Genomic DNA, 21,682 nt, shown 5'->3' with positions numbered 1-21,682 from the left:
CAAACAAAGATAATTAAACATAGTGTATTTAAAAACCGCATAAGTCTGATAGCGTAATGCTAACACATAATGGGAAACGCCATACATGAGCTAACAAATTGCATCAACAGTATGTGGCGTTTTTATATCTCTTTAAGCGACAGGATCAACGGTGCATCAATGTGTAGCAAGAAAATATAAAAATAATTATAGGCATATATTCTTTATTCTCTGCGAAAAACTACTAATATAAGCGCAGGTAGCAGAGTCACTTACAGGAGTTGTGAAACTCTTATTCGTTTGTGTCTGCATGATTGTATTATACCGCTCCCTGGTGGCCAATTTACACACACAAGGAGCCACGATAAATTAATTATAATGAATTAGGCACATATTGTTTGACTCTTTACATCCCATTTAAATATGTTGTTACTATATGTTTTTATACATTGAAATGTGCTATTTTTCTGATTAAAAAAACATTACAAAAATGTTAGTTGTTTTTTTTAGGAGACTGGAACGGATGAATGGAGTTTTTATTTATTTCAATGAAGAAAGATGAGTTGAGATACGACTGTTTTGAGTTATAAGAGTGATCATGGAATGAATTAAAGTAGTCTCTCAAGGCACCACTGTGAAAAAAATAAAATAAAAATCACAGGAAGAGGGACTGCTTTGCAATAATCTATATTCACGGACTCATTTCACTCAATGCACTCATCTGTTATTGCAAAGCATCTCTGCCTCCTGAAGCAGGCCAAAAACACATCAACTAATGATTAGTCGACATCAAGCTCTAAATCTCACTCCAGAGAAGGAAAGTCGACTAGTCTGTAGTCTTTTCTAGTTTAGTCTGGCTGTGGTCATTTTGCTAGCGAGTGTGCGCTGTGGCTACTAAGATATTTAATGTTCAAACTGATCAACCTTATTGTTTTTAGCAAATAATCACAAACTTAGAATTTTATGGCTGCAACACGTTCCCAAAAAGCTGGGACAGGGTCATGTTTACCACGGTGTTACATCAGCTTTTCTTTTAACAACATTCAGTAAATACCCATGCCATTAGCACTAACACAGTCCCATACCATCACAGATGCTGGCTTTTGAACTTTGCGTCCATAACATTCCGGATGGTTCTTTTCCTCTTTGGTCCGGAGGACACGACATCCACAATTTCCAAAAACAATTTGAAATGTGGACTCGTTGAACCACAGAACACTTTTCCACTTTTCAGCAGTCCATCTTAGCAGAGCTCGGGCCCAGAGAAGCCGGCGGTGTTTGATAAATGGCTTTTGCTTTGCATAGTAGAGTTTCAAGTTGCACTTATGGATGTAACGCCGAACAGTATTTACTGACATTGGTTTTCTGAAGTGTTCCTGAGCCCATTTACACATTGATGTCGGTTTTGATGCAGTGCCGCCTGAGGGATCGAAGGTCACGGGCATTCAATGTTGGTTTTCGACCTTGCCGCTGACATGCAGTGGTTTCTCCAGATTCTCTGAACCTTATGATGATATTATGGACCGTAGATGATGAAAGTCCTAAATTCCTTGCAATTGTACATTGAGGAACATTGTCCTTAAACTGTTGGACTATTTTCTCACGCACTTGTTCACAAAGAGGTGAACCTCGCCCCAGCTTTGCTTGTGAATGACTGAGCAATTCAGGGAAGCTGCTTTTATACCCAATCATGGCACCCACTTATTCCCAATTAGCCTGTTCACCTGTGGGATGTTCCAAACAGGTGGTTGATGAGCATTCCTCAACTTTCTCAGTCTTTTTTGCCACCTGTCCCAGCTTTTTTGGAACGTGTTGCAGCCATAAAATTCCAAGCTAACGATTATTTGCTAAAAAACAGTTTATTAGTTTGAACATTAAATATCTTGTCTTTGTAGTGTATTCAATTAAATATAGGTTGAACATGATTTGAAAATCATTGTATTCTGTTTTTATTTATGTTGAACACAACGTCCCAACTTCATTGGAATTGGGGTTGTACATACACACTTTTGACAAACACTTCACACACTACACTGTGCGTATGTGGCACAGGGACACATCACCAAACACAAATAAGTGATGGATGAACTGATATGTATACAAGCTGTTAAAAAAAAGTCAATTTTTGATAAGGTGCCCAATTTAGGTCACTGATTAAAATGTTTCATTTTCTTGTGAGCGCTTCCTAGGTTTCAAGACAAACACAATTACATGAATGATGCTTTTAATACATCAGGCTGTCTTTCTCCCTCGTAACAGAGAGGCTCTAGTAATCTCTAGTCTCATATTCCAGGGATATTACATCCAATTTGTGCTTGAGAAGCACGACTATGAAATCACCTTCATTTGGGCGTTAACCCCTTGCATAAACACTCCTTTTGATGTCACTGAAGCTGCTTTGAACTCAACCTCATGACATGCCGACTCGCCGCTCTCACGTCAGAAACTATTAAAGCACTGATGAGGTGACTTTTTTTTTGTTATGGCTTTTTTTTCTCCCTTTTTTTCCTTTTTTTTAAGCTCAAAGGGCTTGACTCCATACTGTTTATAATTTATTTCTTTTATTTGTAATGTTTCCATAAAGGTTCACACTCAGGTTAAAGTGTGGGTTAGCTGACAGATGATAGACATTCATTTTAGTGCAAACTGAAGTCGGTCCGGCGGCCGACTGGTTAGAGCGTCAGCCTCACAGTTCAATCCCTGGCCCCGCCTGTGTGGAGTTTGCATGTTCTCCCCGTGCCTGCGTGAGTTTCTCCGGGCACTCTGGTTTCCTCCCACATCCCAAAAACATGCATTAATTGAAGACTCTAAATTGCCCGTAGGTGTGACTGTGCGTGCGAATGGTTGTTAGTTTGTATGTGCCCTGCGATTGGCTGGCAACCAGTTCAGGATGTACCCAGCCTCCTGCCCGATGATAGCTGGGATAGGCTCCAGCACGCCCGCGACCCTAGTGACGAGAAGCGGCTCAGAAAATGGATGGATGGATGGATGAAGTCGGTCCACAAACATGTTGGTGTTAAATATGAAAACCACTTAATATTAAAGAGTTTGTATGTAAATCGATAATACTGTCATCATCTCTCCAAACAGACACCTCCTTGCCTCACTCAGGAAAAAAAAAAACAGATACTGTGATTACTTTTACTATAAGCCCACCAAGTGGTACAGTTCGGTTCAGTACATGACAACTGATTTGGTCAGCGTTTCCAACACGGGTGTGTAGGCGGTATGCTTCTCTCTTCTCTCTTAAACACATAACATTTTTAATACAGCTCTTTTGTTTTCCTCCTTTTTGTAGTAGGACAGTGTTTTTATGGTGGGTGGAGAAACAAACCTTAAGAAGTGGGTTAAAAATAAGAAAATTCATCAATCCGTTACCTATAGCACAGATGAGCTGGAGCCGAGCCGAGCTCAACCCAAAATTCAGAACTGTGAGGCAGACACGCTAACCACCATGCTGCCTGTTCCCAACTATGCTCATGTTAAAAGCAGACTTTGCAGTTTTAAAACTGCTAACAAGATTTGAATGTAGCCTCACTTTCCTACTTCCCACCATTCTGACCAAAGCTACGCCCCCCATTGTGTACAAACACAATTCTAATCATGGCATGTAATTATGAAAGTGCATATTTGTGTTAAATAGTCATAGAGACCCCTGTCCAGCTTCAATAAAATAGCAGCACCAGGAATACTATGCTAGCATTAGCACTGTAAACAAGCTCACGTTAGCCATGGCTGCGGCGTTGGTAGCATGACGTATTCGTAAAACAGCGTTACTATAATACTATATTTATCGATTTGAAGTTTTATTTTTCTTGAATGCACAATTAATTAAAACTAAAAAAAGGTGACACACAATCCTGTTGATGAGAAATGTTGCTAATACCGCACTGCTTCTGGATCCCCTCAGCTGCTTGAGATCCTGTTGCTCTGCTTCTGTTTGCTAATCTTATGCTCGGTTGTTAGCAAACCAGGGACGCGCATTTAAAAAAAAAAATGTTCAGGTGATATTTTCCAAAACAGCTTCAACAAAGCACCTGAAGCCCAAGGTAACAGACGCATGAGGCTGCTGAGGTGACTGGCTATGAATGTGTGACTGTGTGAGTGTCATGCCTTCTTTTTTATTGTTTTTTTTTGGTAAAACTGCAAATGCTCCCTTCAACTAAATAACAGCATATTTAGCCTCAATAATAATTGAAAGGAGATGGATGAAATATGATGTAGATACACTGAATATAGAGATTTATTTGAAGGCATTGTTTTTTGTATCGGTTGCATAATTGTTCATGATTTCATTAGCATATTTCAATATAAAAATATTTCCTTTACACGATGCAGCCCACATTAGAAAGTGTGTCAATATTTTTTCTTTTCTTAGGATGATTGCAAACCTGAAGCTTGGTGGGTTAATATTCTTTCAGGAACTGAGTTTCTGATTGTGTGCGTGTGTTCACCTTCGGGAGTTGACTGCATCCTCTAGCTCTCGGGCCTTGAGGGCCGCAGTCTGTATTATTGATTCTGGGATGTCAGCCAAGCGGGCGACATTGAGGCCGTAACTCCGCGCGGCAGCTCCTTCGCTTAACTGATAGAGGAAGGTGATGAACTCAGGACTAACCTCTCCATCTGCCAAGACGTGGCTCAGGTAAGCACAAACAGCAATGCTTGAAACTGAGCTCAAAAATGCCTAAAACATCTTAATGTGCCTAGAGACACGCATACCTTGTGTGTCAGTGGCCACATCAGGGTCATTGAGGAGGAAGGACATGTGGTAGTTAGACACATGTTGTGGATACACTCGCTCCAGCTCACACAAGGGCGGGTAATGGGTCACAAAGAGGGTGAAAGACTTCACCTGCAGCAGAGGAAGGACAGAAGCATCTATCCATTCATTTTCTATCACAATTGTACTGAATAGGGTTTCAGGCGAGCTGGCACTTAGCGAGACAGGTCACCAGTATTTCACATGGCACATACAGTATTGACAAACAATCATTCATACTTATAAAGGATTGAGAGTTTTCAACCAACCTCACATGCATGTTTTTGTAATATGAGAGGAAGCTGGAGTACCCAAAGAAAACCCACGCAAGCACGAGGAGAACATGCAAATTTTACACAGGAAGGCCGGAGCTCGGATTCAAACCCTCAACCTCAGAACGGCGATGTGCTAATCACTAGGCCGCAGTTCTGCTCAACATACAGCATGAAGCACAAGTTATTCTTTAACTGATCAATTTTGTGACTGAGTATCTTTGGTTAAAATGGTTGGGAAAGGCTGATCTAGACCATTCTAAACAGCTATAAATTCTGAACATTTAATATGCATGAATTGAACCTTTTCTTGAAATGTCAAAAAAAAAACATTTCTTATTTCTTGAAAATTAATCTCTCCAAAGAAATCTTTTATTTATTGTATTTTTTAACTCCAAATGTAGCCAGGGTATGAATTACTTTGGAATCAACAGTGTGTTCGGGAAAAGCTGCATGTGTTAAATAAGAGCTGACTGATGTCAAGAATATTGTTTATGCAATGCTTTCCATGTTATGTAAAGGCTGTCCAAAAAGTAACCCTAAAAAGTAAGAGACTACGAGAATAATTTACTTGCCCTGTGAGCTAACCCCTGCCCACCTACTCACCAGCTGTAAGCCGCATCCAAAAAAAATACATTTTAAGATCCGACTATTCTGCATCATATGAAGATGTCCGAGAGGATGCCCAGATATTCATGTTGGATTTGTCATCCAACGATCCCCTGAGCAGAACACATTTTACCACACGACAATGAAATCGCCCCCTCATTTTGGGGAAGTTATTCCATAGGTGTTCATTTATACTTTAGCGTACACACAATAGTTTTGTACGGTGGCCCTGAAGTGCAACTCACAACAGCTAATAACTAAACACAACGGCCAATTAAAAAAAACACAACAGCAAATAACTAATCACAATGACAAATAACTAAACACAACAGCAAATCAAAAAACACATTAGCAAATAACTAATCACAACAATAAGTAAACTACACACAACAGCAAATGAAAAAACACAATGGCATTAAGCTACCAGAAAAGGTAGGTACTGGTCGGGGATGACACTCATCGCTGATTGGATGAAACTACAGGAAGAGGTAGGTACTGATGAGGGAGATAAGACTCATCGCTGATTTGTCATTTGTCATTACATATGTCATTCAAATATGTCATTCAAAACCCACGCCAGACGCGGAATAACTTTTTGGTCAAAGCGTCCAATCAAGTCCTCCTTCTCGTCCAATGAGCGCTGAGTCTTATCCCCGACCAGTGCCTACCTTTTCTGGTAGCTTAAGTTCGTTTTTTTTCTTCTTTTTTCCCCCATTTGCTGTTGTGTTTAGCTCCTTGTTGTTGTGTTTTTCAATTTTCGATTTTCTGTTGTGTTTCGTTATTTGTCGTTGTGTTTAGTTATTTGACGCTGTGTTTAGTTATTTGTTATTGTTTTTTGTTTTTTGCTGCTGTGTTTAGTTATTTGTCATCATGATTAGTTATTTGCTGTCGTGTTTTTTAACTTGCCGCTATGTGTAGTTATTTGCTATTGTGTTTTGCACTTCAGGGCCGCCGTAGTTTTGGGACAACTGGCCATTACACATGCAGGCAGTGAAAAGTTTTGGGGAGTATGTGATTATTTACCTCACCCCCCACCAACACACACACACACACACACACACACACACACAGACACAGGTCATCCTATATCTGCTCTACGAAGTGTGTCAGAAATGTTCCAGGACTGGTATCACATTTCAAAGTACTACATGTAATGAGAAAAAGGCTAACTATGCCCAGAAAACTGAAAGCCCAAAATTGTCCAAAATGTCTTAATAAGATAAACAATTAAGATTCATGGGAACTAGTGGGTATAACCAAACCCCCGACTGATTGATAAATTAATTGATTTGACCTTTGCTATTATAAAGTACAGGTACAGGTATGTAAACAGTGGGATGATTGTGCCCATTCCGTATTTATTTATGTGCATAAACATTACTGATTATCATGTCTTTACCCGAGTGCAAGAGAGATCTGTGGGAGGGAAAAATAGGGATTTATAAAATGTAATACACATAACAAATGGTAGGTGTGGTAACAATTATGTAACAGTCTACGCTGAAGAACAAAGAGGATTTGTGTCGATTGTGTATTCATATTAAGGCATTATTTGTGGACAAATGCACCACATTGAATTATACTTTAATCTTTCTCTTTGGGATTTCTCATTGAAAACATTAGTTTATGGAGCCTTCAACATTGCATGCATTTGACATCATTCTATTAACTATGACAAGTCAGGATGATATTGATTGTTTGAATAGCACTGCATTTATGACACAAATGAGGAGAAATGTGGTGTGGTTAGCTCAAGCAGCTTCCAGCTAAAAAATAAAAACAAGTTGTTCTCTGAATGTTCCTCCGCAGAACGGCAGAACCCGAATGACTCCAGGACGAGTGCGCTACCTCGCTCGGCGTGACAAAGGTCACGTCACTAGAAATACTGTACCTCCCTCTGAACAAGACGAGCAGGGCTACGCCCACACTTTCCCAGTAAAAGCACATGGACCAGCACCCATGATAACACATTCAGTGAAACACACACACACACACACACACACGCACACACACACACACACACACACACATTACTTTAAATCACTCCTGTCCACCTACATTGAAAGATACACAAATGGAGAGCGGCGGCGGGCAGTTTGCGCCTGAATAATGTTCTGATTGGATGCCAATGGCAGCTCGTTAGTTGCAGACCACCCCAGGGTGCACTGACAGCCTCGCTGGTGGGAGATGCTGATGAAATGAAGAGTTGGAGCGATTAGTGAAGTCATCGATTAGTTGATAGAAAGTTCATGAGCTCAAATTATTCATTGTGATGGGTTCCCCTCCAATCTAGTACATGTTTGCATCAACACAGTACACTTGGCTTAAACAATTTTAATAATGTAACAAATCCTGAGGATTACGCATAATGTATTTTGAATAGAACAGAGTATCTTTATTACCTCTCCCAAGAGAAAAAGGTTATAGTGCAGTTTAGGTTCATCCTGAAATTTTAGGCAATCAGGGCAGTATTTCCGTAAAAGTGAATGAGGAGCCTATCTACAACAAAAAAGATCTTGAGGCACTTTAAATATGGTGGCGATTCAAAAGCAAGTTTATTAGAGATTAAGGAAACCCAACAGGACATCACATTAGCAAGCACTTTGGCCACAGCAATAAGAAGACACTCCTCTCTAAACCTTGGCCATAGTGTACTGTCGCCACAGCGAGTCACTCGCACGATAACACTACCCTACCAATGAAAACCTTGGATATATATTAAAGAGAAGGAAGGGGGGGGGGGGGGGGGGCAACAAGGCTACTATTACACCGACAAGGCTACTATTACACCGTGCCCTTCTGCTCCTATACTATAGTAATTCTTAATATGAACCTTCAACTTCACAAAAGTTCTGTGAGGCTTTTTCCTTACGACACGCTAACCGATAGCCATGGGATTTGAGCATGTTGGCGCATGTGCCGGGTGATCTGATCCTGAGCAAAAGGCTAGAGGTGTCAACACAGCATCGCCGTCTCTCCACCTCATCAGGCTTTTCCATCCAATTAGACACAACTACATTTCCTCGCCGCTCCGCCGGTGTCCTCACTTCGCAGCTAACAAGCTGCTCGCCGAGGGCAGTTAGTGAGCTACAAAGAGTGGATAAAAGATTTGGTATAAACGTTGCATGCGAGGATGTCGTTGATCTGCTACTACATTATCTTGTTTGGGGTCGACACTAAGGTGAACAGCAGATGACCTTTGTTGTTGTTGTTGTTTTGCAGCGCTCCACAGCAAGAGCTGCCAGTTTGAGACTCCGTCACGGACTGGTTGGAGTCACTCGAGGAATAATGCTCAGTAAAATGACCCCAGCTGTACACACTTCATTAGGGTATACCTGCACAACCGAATGTGAGCCAATCAAAGAGTTCTGTCTTTACAATGATAATAATAGTCAGTTTTCAGAACGGTATTAAGTTAACAATATGTTTATTGTTGGTGTCTGTGGTTGGCAGTGATGTAAAACTGCACACCAACATAATGAGGCATTTTTCCAAAATAATGAACTTTACGTTTACGAGAAATGCACTGTCTACAGTAGGGGTGGGCAAAGTATGGCCTAGGGGTCACATATGAGCCTGGCCCACTGAGCCTTTACATAATCAAACATTCTGTAATATTTGTAGCATTAACTCAGCGTGTTTTTAAATGGTTAATTAAAATGCATTTATCAATTTTTATTTGATTAAATTATGCTAAGATGAGGCTTGTCTGATGTGGAGTGGCAAAGCATTCACGGACGGCGGCCGTGCTGACGTCACTGCGGCTATCCGGCGCGTAGTTTGCCTTTATACTCGAGCGCAACCCACGTGCCCAGTTTTGAAAATGGACTGCAGTTCACCTCCAAGTCGAGGGTGTCGCTACTGCTGGTATTGGCTAGGACACCACATCGTGGAGTTTCCTCTGCATCTTTTTGGCCATTTCAGGTAACTTTCCTTTCAGTAACAAGGAACAAAGCAACAACAATGGTGACCGTGGAACAGTGTCTGCAGGAACAAATGGACCTAGATGACCAGATGATACGTTTAACTATGCTGCAAAATGATCGAGAAGGCGGCAGGGTAGATGGTATGTAGAACCAAGGAGCACGCTGAGTAGGTCATCACAGCATGTGACTAAAACGGACCAATCACGAGAGATGATCTCCGCGGCGTTTGACTATATTTGCCATGTGCGCGGCAAGCTACGCAGAGGGGCCGCGCGGGCCAATCCGTCGGTCACGTGACGCAATGCGGGCGTTGTCGGCCGCGGGAGTATAAAGAGGCCTTAAGCCTGGCTCTGGGCTCTGTCAGGAGCAGCTGGTCAGCTGACCTGAGAGAGTGGCTAGGAGTTTAGGGGTGCAGCAGCTCAGAGAGGTATGATGGGGCAAGGCCTTTCAAGGCTTTAAAAGCAAATAAAAGAATTTTAAAATGAATCCTAAAACGAACAGGCAGATGGTAGAGGAGTGGTTTTAGGGTGAACAAACCCCAAAAAGGCGTATTGGTGGGTTATCCCCCGCTTATTCAAGATTTGTTTCCGCTTATCCAAGATTTTGGGGGGTTTAAAAAAAAAAAAAAAACTTTTTTTCCTCAATGCAATCATTATGGGCGGCAATTATCTGCAGATTTTCCCTATTTACGGTCCGGCCCAGTCCATGTCCCCCGTGAATAGCGGTGGTCCACTGTATAAGTACAGTGCAAGCAAACTACTGTAATGCATACATCCAGTCTCTTCCCACCAGCACTTCAAGCTATTTACGACCACACCGGGTCACCTCCTGAAAACCATTTGAAGAGAGCAATAAGTGAGCTGATGCTGTCAGTTGTATTTTGCAAAAAGCTGCATCCGCTAGTGCCTATTGCTGTCATGTGAGGTGTGACCGACTCGGGCCACGCAAAGAGAAGAGAGCAATGTGTGTAGCGCAAAGCATGGTGTGAAGCTAATGGCAGGACCTGCTGCTCGTGTGAACAGCCTTAGTGAGTCTCAGGGAGACTAATGGCTGAAGAGGAGGCCACTGTGAAGCGTTTTAGCTTAGAGCAGGGGTGTTAAACTCATTTTTGTCGCGGGCCACATTGTAGTTACGGTTTGCCTAAGAGGGTCGTTATGACTGTGAGACCATATTAATGTTTAATCGCCTACTCATAATATTAAATATACTGTTACACAACAAACCAATGGAGAACTACTTCTGAAATTAGCAGTCAAGGATGAGTTTGTTCAACTATTGTTCAAGTTACTGTAAAAAGGGGTTTGGTAACATAACATAACATGACAAAAAAATGCTTGCAATATCTCAACGTTATTATGCATTACATTTCAAATTTGCTTTGGCGGGCCACATAAAATGATGCGGCGGGCCGGATCTGGCCCCCGGGCCTCGAGTTTGACACCTGTGGATTTGACACCAAAATGGACCCCAGTGCCCAATTTAACACAAACCCCAGTAACTTGTTAGCTTCCTGTAAGTTTTCTGCATTTTCACTTTCAGCGTCAAGGCTGTCTCGTCCATGAGTGGCGTTATGAAAGACATCTACATTCTTAACCACCTTGAATGCTGGTGGGTGAATGCTGGGGGCAGGGAAAGGTGCGTTTCTATAACAACCGAGTCAAAAGAGGAGAAGTCTGAATTTGACACGAGCAGGCATGTCTGGTGAGGAGGAAGAGGATATGGCGGAGGAGGAGGAGGAGTGGGAGGAAGAGAGCATGAAAGACAGTGGGGGTCTTCTTGTACCAAGGAGGGATATCACTGCAAAGCCCAACTTCTTTTCGCTTGTTTTTTCCTTTTGTAGCGAGGACTCTCGAACAAATCAATGCTGTTATACAACAGGTGGTTCGAGAGTCAGCACATTTTGTGCAAAATTACATAAACCACAAGACTGTGTCCAGTTAATTTACAAAAGTCAAACTCATGTTTAGATTCATTAAAAATGAGAAAATATTTTTAAGAAGGTCAATTTTCAACTGGATTGCTTCTTATGTTATATTCGAATTTACTGGAAGTGTGAATTTAGGGTTTGCATTCATTTCAAGACATAATCGTCAACATATTTTCACTCGGTATGTCGTGAATCTACACCAGCCAAAAGTTTAGACAGTTTCTTCTTCAACACTAGAAGGTGTGTCCAAAACGTTTCACTAGTAGTGTGTAGTTTCACTTTTTGAATTGAATAACAATATTTAAGTAAATTAAGTTTTCCATGATACAGTGGTGCCTCGAGATACGAGTTTATTTTTGATTCCGATTCTGACCACGCACGTAACTCAAAAACACTTCCTGCTCCTTCTGGTGAGTGCGCCTTGTGTAATACAGAACAGACATTAGGATTTATGTGGCGATGTCTCAGCTCCTCAGAAAGCCACAATAATATTAGTCGTTCTTCGCGGAGGATAAGGAATGTATGCCTTTGAGTATTGTGATATTATCTGTCTACGTGTTAAGGGTTATAAGACCGCAATTATCGATATTATTTGTTAGCCTGTCTATAGCATTTCGCATTATATGTTAGCATTTAGATGTGGTTATTTTAAATGCACAACAAGGGTATCGGGGTGGCCACCCTTCAATCTATGGTGAACACGGCCCCCCCCTGGCCACACACTCTGGCTCCGCCCCTGCTTGTGAAGTACGCTGAGGGACTGCACAATGGCAAACATCAGTTCTGTGAAACCTTGAAGGTTCCACAACATTCTTTTATAGAGGGGTTTTCGGACTCCAGCAGATGATTGATTCGAAATCTGCTCATCACTATTGCATGAGGTGTGAAAACAGTCAGCCCCGCCATGACTTGTCTCAGTATACCGCTACTTTGTGCCCACAGAATCAAAGGCTTATAATGAGGCGAGGCTCTGCAAACCAATGTAATCCCAAAAGAACACACAGCGTTCCAAGCTACCTCCTAGGAGTGCTCGTTCCATGATTGTCCAGGTACTTGACGCAATTTCCAGCTTCGGTGGATATAAAAAGTCTACACACCCCTTTTCAAATGCCAGGTTTTTGTGGGGTAAAAAAATGAGAGCAAGAAATGTATTTTCAAACTTTTTTTCACCATTAATGTGGCCTCGAACCTTTACAACTAAACTTCATTTTTTTATCCTTTTGAGGGGGCTGGTAAAAATAACAGAAATAATGCGGTTGCACAAGTGTGCACACCCTCATTTAACTGGGATCTGGCTGTGTTTAGAAATAACCAATCACATCCCAACTCATGTCAAATGGGAGTCAGCACACACCTGTCACCATTTAAAGTGCCTCTGATTACACCCCCCAAAATTTTGCTGTTCTAGAAGGCTTTTCATGATTCATCTCAATAAATTAGAATATGATTTAAAAAAATTCAATTTATTTCAGTACTCATACATTATATAAATTCATTAGACACTGTCTCCTGATTTTTGATCTAGTTTCTAGAGATTGGGAATTTGGGGTTTTCATTTGCTGTGAACTATAATCATCAAAATTATACATATATATTTAAAAAATCATGAACTATTTCACTCTGAGTGTGTGTAGTGATGAGTTTCACTTTTTGAATTGAACTACCTAATTTAATCTTTTGACACCATCCTAATTTATTGAGTTGTAGGGTTTTGTGCTAACATTGACTGTTATTTGGATCTATTCATATTTCCCTCCACCTTGGCTAAGGCCCAGCTCCAGCTGAAGAAAAGCAACCCCAAAGCATGATGCTGCCACCACCATTAAGATTCACTCACTTTAGATATAGTGTTATTTTGGTGATAAGCGGTGATGTGTTTGTGCCAAACCGACCTTTTGGGATTACAGTCAAAACCATTTTTCCAACTGTGTGTCTTTTCCTTTTTCAAAAGACAGTTGCATACAGTGTAAATCAGTGTAACAGCTGATTTGAGCTCGCAGGAAACATCACATGGAAGCACAGAGACGTCCCTTACGAGCACAAAGGTGAGCTACCCAACATCAGTTTTGATTAGTATGGGTTTTTTGCGTTGAGGAAAATGAGGCCCGCTGCAGCACAGCGAACAAATTAGGCACCACGAGAACACTTTTGCCTCCTTTTCTGTTGCAGCTCAACAGGTTATTGACATCATAGATCAAACCTCATCACTATTTCGCTCTGTTTTGAAGAGCTGCTGGACTGACGAGGTTTCACCATTGCTTTGTCTCTCTTCCTTCAAAACAAACAATACCGGGCCTGCAGAGCACACAAGCGAGTGCGGGCAAAGGCGCAACACAAATATACAAAGATTCAATTGAAGGCCATTAACTTGAAGGTTAATTGAACTGGCTTCCAGATCACACAATCAATGCTTGTAAAAGGTAGTGCACAGTTGAAGAAGAAGAGAGGGTCATGTGGCCGTCGAAAACACATACTTACATCTCTGATAAAGTGCTCAAGCGTAGCATAGGCGATGGCGATGCCGTCGTGGGTACTGGTACCCCGGCCCAGTTCGTCCAAGATGACCAGGGAACGCTCGGTCGCGTGGGAAATAATCTCTGAGGCTTCCGTTAGCTCCTCCATAAAAGTACTGCGGCCTTTGTAGATGTTGTCCGACGCTCCCATTCTAATCGTCAGACAAAAAGAAGAGGATATCAAGGTTAAAATCGCTTCACCAAAAGAAAATATAAGACCTACATCAAGCTTAAAATATTTGGGAGGCTGTGATAAGAGATGTCCTCGTAGTCTTAATACATTTGGATGCTTTTGCGAGGAAAAGTGTACTAATATTGTCAAGATGTGCCATACTGATAGACTCCTACTCAAAAAGACTGAACACTCTAATTCATTTACTTACCACAAATAATGTATTTTTGCTCAGCTATCTGTCCCAGCGACATATAGTGACAGGAAGAACAATTATATTTTCTTCCACTAGATGGCAGAAGGTACAATTAACCCATGTAACCACCTGTTGCCATTCATACAACAGGATGACAACTTTGTGTCCAACTAAACAGGCCCAAAAAACCACCCTGAGTAAGTACATTTTTGAGTAAATTCAAAATCTGAAATTGTTACAAACGCGTCCGGACGAGGGGCCATATTTACTTCCGTAAACACATTGCGTTGTGTTGTGCGCATACCTGTCACTTCACAGACACATTATGTTCACATTAGAAGTCACTTTTGTTGTACATACTATACTATATAAAAATGTAAAAAAAAAATAAAAAATCGCAATTAGGCATCATTCCCTGTAGTGTGAGCGTAGCCTAAGTTGCACCAATGTAACCAATGTCATTGTATGTCCATCCATTTTCTGAGCCGCTTCTCCTCACTAGCGTCGCGGGCGTGCTAGAGCCTATCCCAACTGTCATCGGGCAGGAGGCGGGGTACACCCTGAACTGGTTGCCAGCCAATCGCAGGGCACATACAAACAAACAACCATTCGCACTCACATTCACACCTACGGGCAATTTAGAGTCTCCAATTCATGCATGTTTTTGGGATGTGGGAGGAAACCGGAGTGCCCGGAGAAAACCCACACAGGCACGGGGAGAACATGCAAACTCCACACAGGCGGGGCCGGGGATTGAACCCCGGTCCTCAGAACTGTGAGGCTGACGCTCTAACCAGTCTGTCACCGTGCCGCCTCATTGTATATTTTCCTCATAATAGATATTTGTTTTCCAATTGAATCATTGCTGCTTTGTGGTGATAATAGAAGTACGCAATATGTATTACTGCAACACCTTTGATAGAACAAAAGTCCCAAATTTTTTTCAGGGAATAATATTTGAATCAATATAGTTTCATATATAACACGAGAAATTCCAGTGACAAAACACATCAAAATATAGACAAAAATATTCATAAAAATAAAACGATTTAAAAACACTAAAATGATACATCAACATATACAAAGCAATATATACGTACAGTGCTTGACCAGCTGTCAGAAAAGCATGAGGAGAGACCAACCAGCGTCATCAAGTGAATTTGATTTCATTTTCACTGAGCTCTCGACATTGCACCATTTTGAACAGGAAGGAGGAACAGCAAACTGAATTTTCCAAGAAATGAATCAGAAATGAATCAATCATAAAATTAAACCACTAAAACATTAAAAATCTTATACATGTACTCTAATAATTGTCAAGGTTTGTAATGTAATGGCGGCACGTTGGCCTACTGGTTAGAGCGTCACAGTTCTGAGGACCGGGGTTCAATCCCTGGCCCCGCCTGTGTGGAGTTTGTATGTTTTGGGTTTTCTCCGAGGACTCCGCTTTCCTCCCACATCGCAAAAATATGCATGGTAGGTTAATTGACAACTTTAAATTGCCCGTAGGTGTGAATGTGAGTGCGAAGGGTTGTTTGTTTGTATGTGCCCTGCGATTGGCTGGCAACCAGTTCAGGGTGTACCCCGCCTCCTGCCCGATGATAGCTGGCATAGGCTCCAGTACGCCCGCGACCCTAGTGAGAAGCGGCTCAGAAAATGGATGGATGGATGGATGTAATGTATTTCAATGACAAAATTCTGGCATATGAAGGAGTTTGTTACAGTATCCAGTATTTAGTGTTAATCCGGCGATGGACTGCAGTTCTACTAACTGATCAGATATTCAAGAATTCCAAAGAGAGTGCTGCAAGCAGCATCACCTTCACCTTCAAGTGCGTCTTTGCACCTCTCCGAATTGACCTTCAACATGGTACCTTTCAATGAACCGCACAAACAGTACCCTCCCGTGCGGCCGTGGTTACGCCACGCTATACGTAAGAGGGGCGTGGCGGGCATGCAGCTGCATTACATGAGCTCGTTTACAACAGTGTCTCCCTGCGCGACTGCCACTCGAGGAAAATTATTGCCGATCTATAGTTGTGTGTCAGCAAGGATGGGTACAATCCGATGAAACGGACCAGAGGTGTTCCCACACACTCGTCTGTCCATAGGCGAGGGGACGTGTGCTCGCAGTGTCCAGCTGGAGCGCCTCGTTCCCGCCAAAAACACAGACTGTAGAAACAGGCTCCGTTTATCACCACTCACATCTTTCCAGTAAACATGCTTAGCCACATCTCAAGTGTTTCTGGAAAACTGCTGCGCTTCATTTGCAATTCCATTATGCTGCTGGTCAAAGTCTGTTCCATTAAAGTGATTGTTTCGCTCATGTGTTCATGCGTAAACAAAAAGTCAAATGGCATTTTAAAATAAACTCCAAATGGAAAAACAACCGGCACTTTTCACTAAATAAAACTTTTGCGAAATTGCATGTAGTATATTAAGAAATGCACTTGCATTCATTTTATGAGTGGTTAAAAAGCTCAGTTTGGTCTACAGGTACATCACAAAAATGTGAATATTTTAGAAAATGTATTTTAGTATTTCAATTGAACAAATGAAACGTAGAGATTAAAAACAATGCAAATTCCTAGCTAATTTCTACATTCAAATTTATTTTCACGGTTTCTTATGCTCTTAAATTTCTTGAGATATGGGTTTGCCTTAGCTGCAAGATATAATCAAAATTACAACAAATCAAATCATGAAATATTTCAATCGGTGCATAGTGAATCTGCATAATGTATGAGTTTCCCTTTTTCCAATTCAACTACTTAAATAAATTAAGTTTTCCACAATATTTTCCTTATTAGTCTAGAGATGCAATGCAAGAGTTTTAAAAAAAGAAATTCTGCCTTGAAAAAGATCATGCTCAGTTTTGATTGACACTTTCAGAGAAGTTGGTGTCTTTTTAGTTATAAAGTTTCTATTATTTAGTTACAAGAGAGGGGTAAAATACTATACTTGTGAATAATTACAAAAAACACCACTAAAGCTACAGTAATGACAATAATTGTTAAATTAAAACCTCTGACAGCATGAATAAAAAAAGAACATAATTCAAGGCAGAATTTATTTGATACAGCTCATATCGGATTGATCTCATCATGCTACGCAGGTGTACCTAATAAAATGTCAGGTGATAGAATATTTGTTGACTGACACTGTGACCATATCTTATCTTAGTGACGTACTGTAATTACAATACAGTAAAAAATGCCCACGAGGTAGTAGATTTTGACCTGGAAAGAAATCCATCACACAAAAAAAAAAAACAAAAAAAAAAAAAAACACACAGTTTAACCATCATCAGGAATGACATCACGTGAGACGTCAACCTATAGGATTGACTAAGATTGACTAAAATCAAACTAGAGGTTTGCGAGTGCAAAAACGGGCACAAACTTAATTGCTCACGTCATCAACTGTGGAAGCCGTGGATTGCTTCTGTCAAACGCGCTAAATTGCCATGCAGTTTATTTTGTACACTCTGGTAACAACAACATATACAAATAGATTAATTTAGCACGTGCCGTGTGATCAATAATACATGAGAGGAATTGCGATGGCTAATTTTGCGTCTTTCAATACTGCATTTAAAAGGCAGGCACAAACCTTTATTACGGTTGCTGGCTTCACAAGTTATTGGAGTGATATATTTCCTTCCTGTAACTCAGGACAGTAATCTGTTACGCTCTTCCACAAACATTTCCCTGTGAAAACCGCGCTACCAAAAGCGCAAAACCCTATTTTAAATACGGCGTTCTCCACCACTTTTACACCTGCTGCCAACAGTGTGCGTAGTTACAATGAGTAAATATGCGATTTAGCACCCGCTATTTGGGATCTTAGTAAAAGATCGTAATCTTAGTAAGTCCAAAAAAACAAAAACGAAAAAAATACCTTAGAGGTGCCACTGTACGTAGACCCACAAAAAGCATTCACTGCTACAAGTAATCAGTGCGTTATGTTACACATTACTACGAACTTTCACACTGCTTTTGTCAGCTTTTTAGACTCCAGTCCGAGGTGCGAGAGCAGTTTCCTGCGTGATGGCCGATTTTAGAAATGCACATGCTGTGAAAGGCCCGAGCAGACGTGTGCCGCCTACAAGAAGGAACAGGCTGTCTGTAAAACTATTAAAAAGCCGGGAGTCCATTCGGGATGCAGCGCTGCGCAACAGATCACTACGACACTTACTGGGGACCATGACGACGTCACATACACGCCATCTCTACTGTTTGACTAGGGGACCTTTTTAAAACAGGATTCCTCATTTTGGTTGTTTCCATAACGACCGTGGAGGGATGCAGGATTGCGCTTTGTAACCTTCAGGACTTAATGCAGACAAGAAAACACACACAGCAGCTGCATACATGCAGATTTACATCTGTAAGAACAAACACGCACGGAGATCACTGGGGCACCCGACTGGAGTCTGCTGCGGCAAAACAAACAAACATATTCACGTACAGTAACATATTTTTATGTAACTACTGTATGGCATTTGTAAAAAAAAACAAAAAAAAACAATAGCGTGGGAGGGATGGCACACTAACATTTTGCGAGCTGCTGTCCTGCTTTAAAAGCTCATTGCTAATCAATCACTGGGATCATCTCAGACAGGGTAGCCCATTAGACACCCACGCAGCATTTCATTACCCTCACCAAACCCACCAAGTCTGCTCATTCCAATCCGGTTCTATCAACTCTTCCCACCCTGCCCGTCTCCCTTTCACTTATTAGAGCAGAAAGCTCACGAAATGAAATGACAATGTTACACACAATAGACGCAGCAGAGGGACTTAGCTGGGTGTTTATATCCATACAAACTTTCCTCTGTCTCAATTAGAAAGTGATAGGTTGATAAAGGCAATGTGGGAGGTGAACAGAGGACAGCACTCTTCTATCAGGGGACACTAATTAGCTATTGGATGCATTTTTCTAATAGACACTGAATATTAACCTCCACCCAATCAAATCCCTTGACTAAAAACAACACAGGAGCTCCCAAATCAAACAAACAGCCTCTGTTATATGACTCCAACCCAAAGCTCGCAATAATTGCTTCCGCATGCTTTAAACACTTTATAAACACATTGTAAATGTATTTGAAAAATTGCAAGCATAATATTTCTTGAAAATATTAGCTACTGTAGCGACTGCGTGTTAGATAAGTGCCTTTAAGAGCCTGGTTGGGTGCCGTGTGCTGTCGGCAAGTGTGCGTGTGAATGTGTTCTGGGCCTGGAACAGCGGCACAATGCGTAAGTGGTTAACATGGCAGCTCACAGATCACATTTTTTCACGTTGTCAATGCAAATGTCGTTAAAAATAGTCTATCCACTGGAGAACCCTAAAAACGAAAACAAAAATCTCAGTTAACTTACATTCATTTGTCATACTACTTTGAATTTGAATCTGCTTACTTCACATAATTTACGGTTTTTATTCTTCTTTTTTAGTGAACACCCCTAGTTGCAGCTTCAAAATGTCCAAGTAAAAAGCTAAGTTAATCCTTTGCATATTTTGGTCAAATGTGACTTTGGATGTTCCAGTGTATAAATAAGACCATCAAACATTACGTTTTTATGCATGTGTTGAGTACTAACAATCAGGCTCAGAGGCTATATTTACATGGACTGCAATAACTGTAGACTTCGTCCAGCCATATACAGAGCCAACATGAGATGCAGAATATTCATTTCATAATCCTGTTCACAGAACATAGTGCATGTATCCTGGGAGTTTTGCCCACTTTACATCCTGTGGTCATATGCTCCCTTTAGAACTTCATCAAGGCCACTTGTCTTCAAATATGGAACATAACTAACATTTCCCTCTACAGCCCACAAATGTCTTGTTTCTTTTTTTTTTATCCTCATCTCATCTTGGATTAGTAATAGAAGTTCTCTTGCCATAAAACACCGAAACAGAAGATGCCATCCAGCAGTCAGGGCTGCCAAAAGGGTTATTTGGGTTAAGATCTGAAGGAAATCCTACACTGTTATTGCATTCTTATTTTAAATAGAACCTTATCTGCCTCATTCATTAGTGTCCATGTAAACTTACACAGTGTTAAAAGAAGATCCAATTAGAAGTGGTCAGTGCATGTTACATCTCCACTGGGCTGATATGGGTCAAGATTAAAACATTCTTCTTTTTCTGCACATGTGATGAATTTGTTGTACAGCCATTATGAAGCAAAGGCAAGATTTGTTCCCACAATACATGTCGATGAAATAACATAAAACTGCATTATGTCATGCTAAACTTCAGATCAATGAGTATCTGAAGTACAGGTGTCAAAACTCTTTTGGGTGTCTGGAATGGATTCATTGGATTTACATTATTTCCTATCATTTGTTTTCATCAGATTTATTGGTACAGATTTTTCATCAAAACCAAGGTTCCACTACATTTTAACTAGTAAAAAAATCTTCCAAATAAGGAACACATTTTGTTTGAACATAGGGGTTGCACTGTTTGCACTTACATCTGTCTCAATATGACCCAAAGACAACTCAGTATACGACGACGCAATATGTGTCAATCAGCAATATACTTTGGGGGTAGGGTTTTATTGCTTTCTGTCACTAAAAGACATTTAGAGCCCTGATAACCTTGAAGTGGCTTCATTGGCCTAAGGACCACACTACATAACCTCATTACTCAAAGATGAAGTGAAACTCCCCAAAACTGTATTTTTTCAAGAATACAAATACACACACGCACACGCACACACGTACGCACGCACACCCCGTGGTATGCTGACAGAGTTTTGGCTCCCACTGGGTTAATTTATAAGAACATGCCTAAACCCACAGAAAAGACAATTACACACATCTGCAAGCCATTATGTCTAATCACTGAGTGCAGCAAGGCCAGAAATACAGAGAGAATATTGTATATTGTACAGTGAGGAACGGAAAGTGCAGGTAGAGTTGAATAGAATAGAAAGATCTCCTCCAACAAAGACGTATTGTATAGTTGGTGAGCTCCCATCGGAACAGAGAGCCTTACCATGCTTCATCTCCCGTGTAGTGAAGAACATGATGAGATTACCGCAGATTAGTCTTTAGTGTCATGCCTAAAAATACACTCGACATGGTGATACTTGGTGACAAGATTCTTTTTTTTTTTTTCCTCTTCAGGTAGTCAGAAAGACTAGTCACATGCAATTACTCTAATGAAAAATAACGGACCTTCGATGTTGTCATGGTAACTGTCCATCAATTCAGAATAAATATAGTGAAATTTGCGATGCCCCTGAAGTGAACACTTACCAGTAACACGCACAATGTAGTGGATTCAAACCCAATGGTATTATCTCCA

At 40.9% G+C, this 21,682-nt stretch overlaps 1 protein-coding gene across 3 annotated transcripts in view; it reads right to left on the bottom strand.

Annotated features, from left to right (window-relative positions):
• The window catches only part of msh3 (mutS homolog 3 (E. coli)), a 46,759-nt gene that overhangs the window by 1,737 nt on the left and 23,340 nt on the right, over nucleotides 1–21,682 (bottom strand). For 2 of the 3 annotated variants that reach the window (XM_061767646.1, XM_061767645.1), the window contains 3 exons: nucleotides 13,951–14,137; nucleotides 4,699–4,831; nucleotides 4,434–4,602 (listed from right to left, as the gene is read on the bottom strand). In XM_061767646.1, the coding sequence (XP_061623630.1) occupies nucleotides 4,434–4,602; nucleotides 4,699–4,831; nucleotides 13,951–14,137 (489 nt within the window). The remainder of the gene's footprint in view (nucleotides 1–4,433; nucleotides 4,603–4,698; nucleotides 4,832–13,950; nucleotides 14,138–21,682) is intronic. The other variant, XM_061767647.1, reaches the window with a different exon arrangement.

The sequence above is a fragment of the Phyllopteryx taeniolatus genome, chromosome 3 (genome assembly GCF_024500385.1).
Source record: "Phyllopteryx taeniolatus isolate TA_2022b chromosome 3, UOR_Ptae_1.2, whole genome shotgun sequence".
Classification (NCBI taxonomy): Eukaryota; Metazoa; Chordata; class Actinopteri; order Syngnathiformes; family Syngnathidae; genus Phyllopteryx; species Phyllopteryx taeniolatus.
The sequence above is the reverse complement of the archived record's forward strand: the minus strand, read 5'-3'. Positions and strand labels throughout refer to the sequence as shown.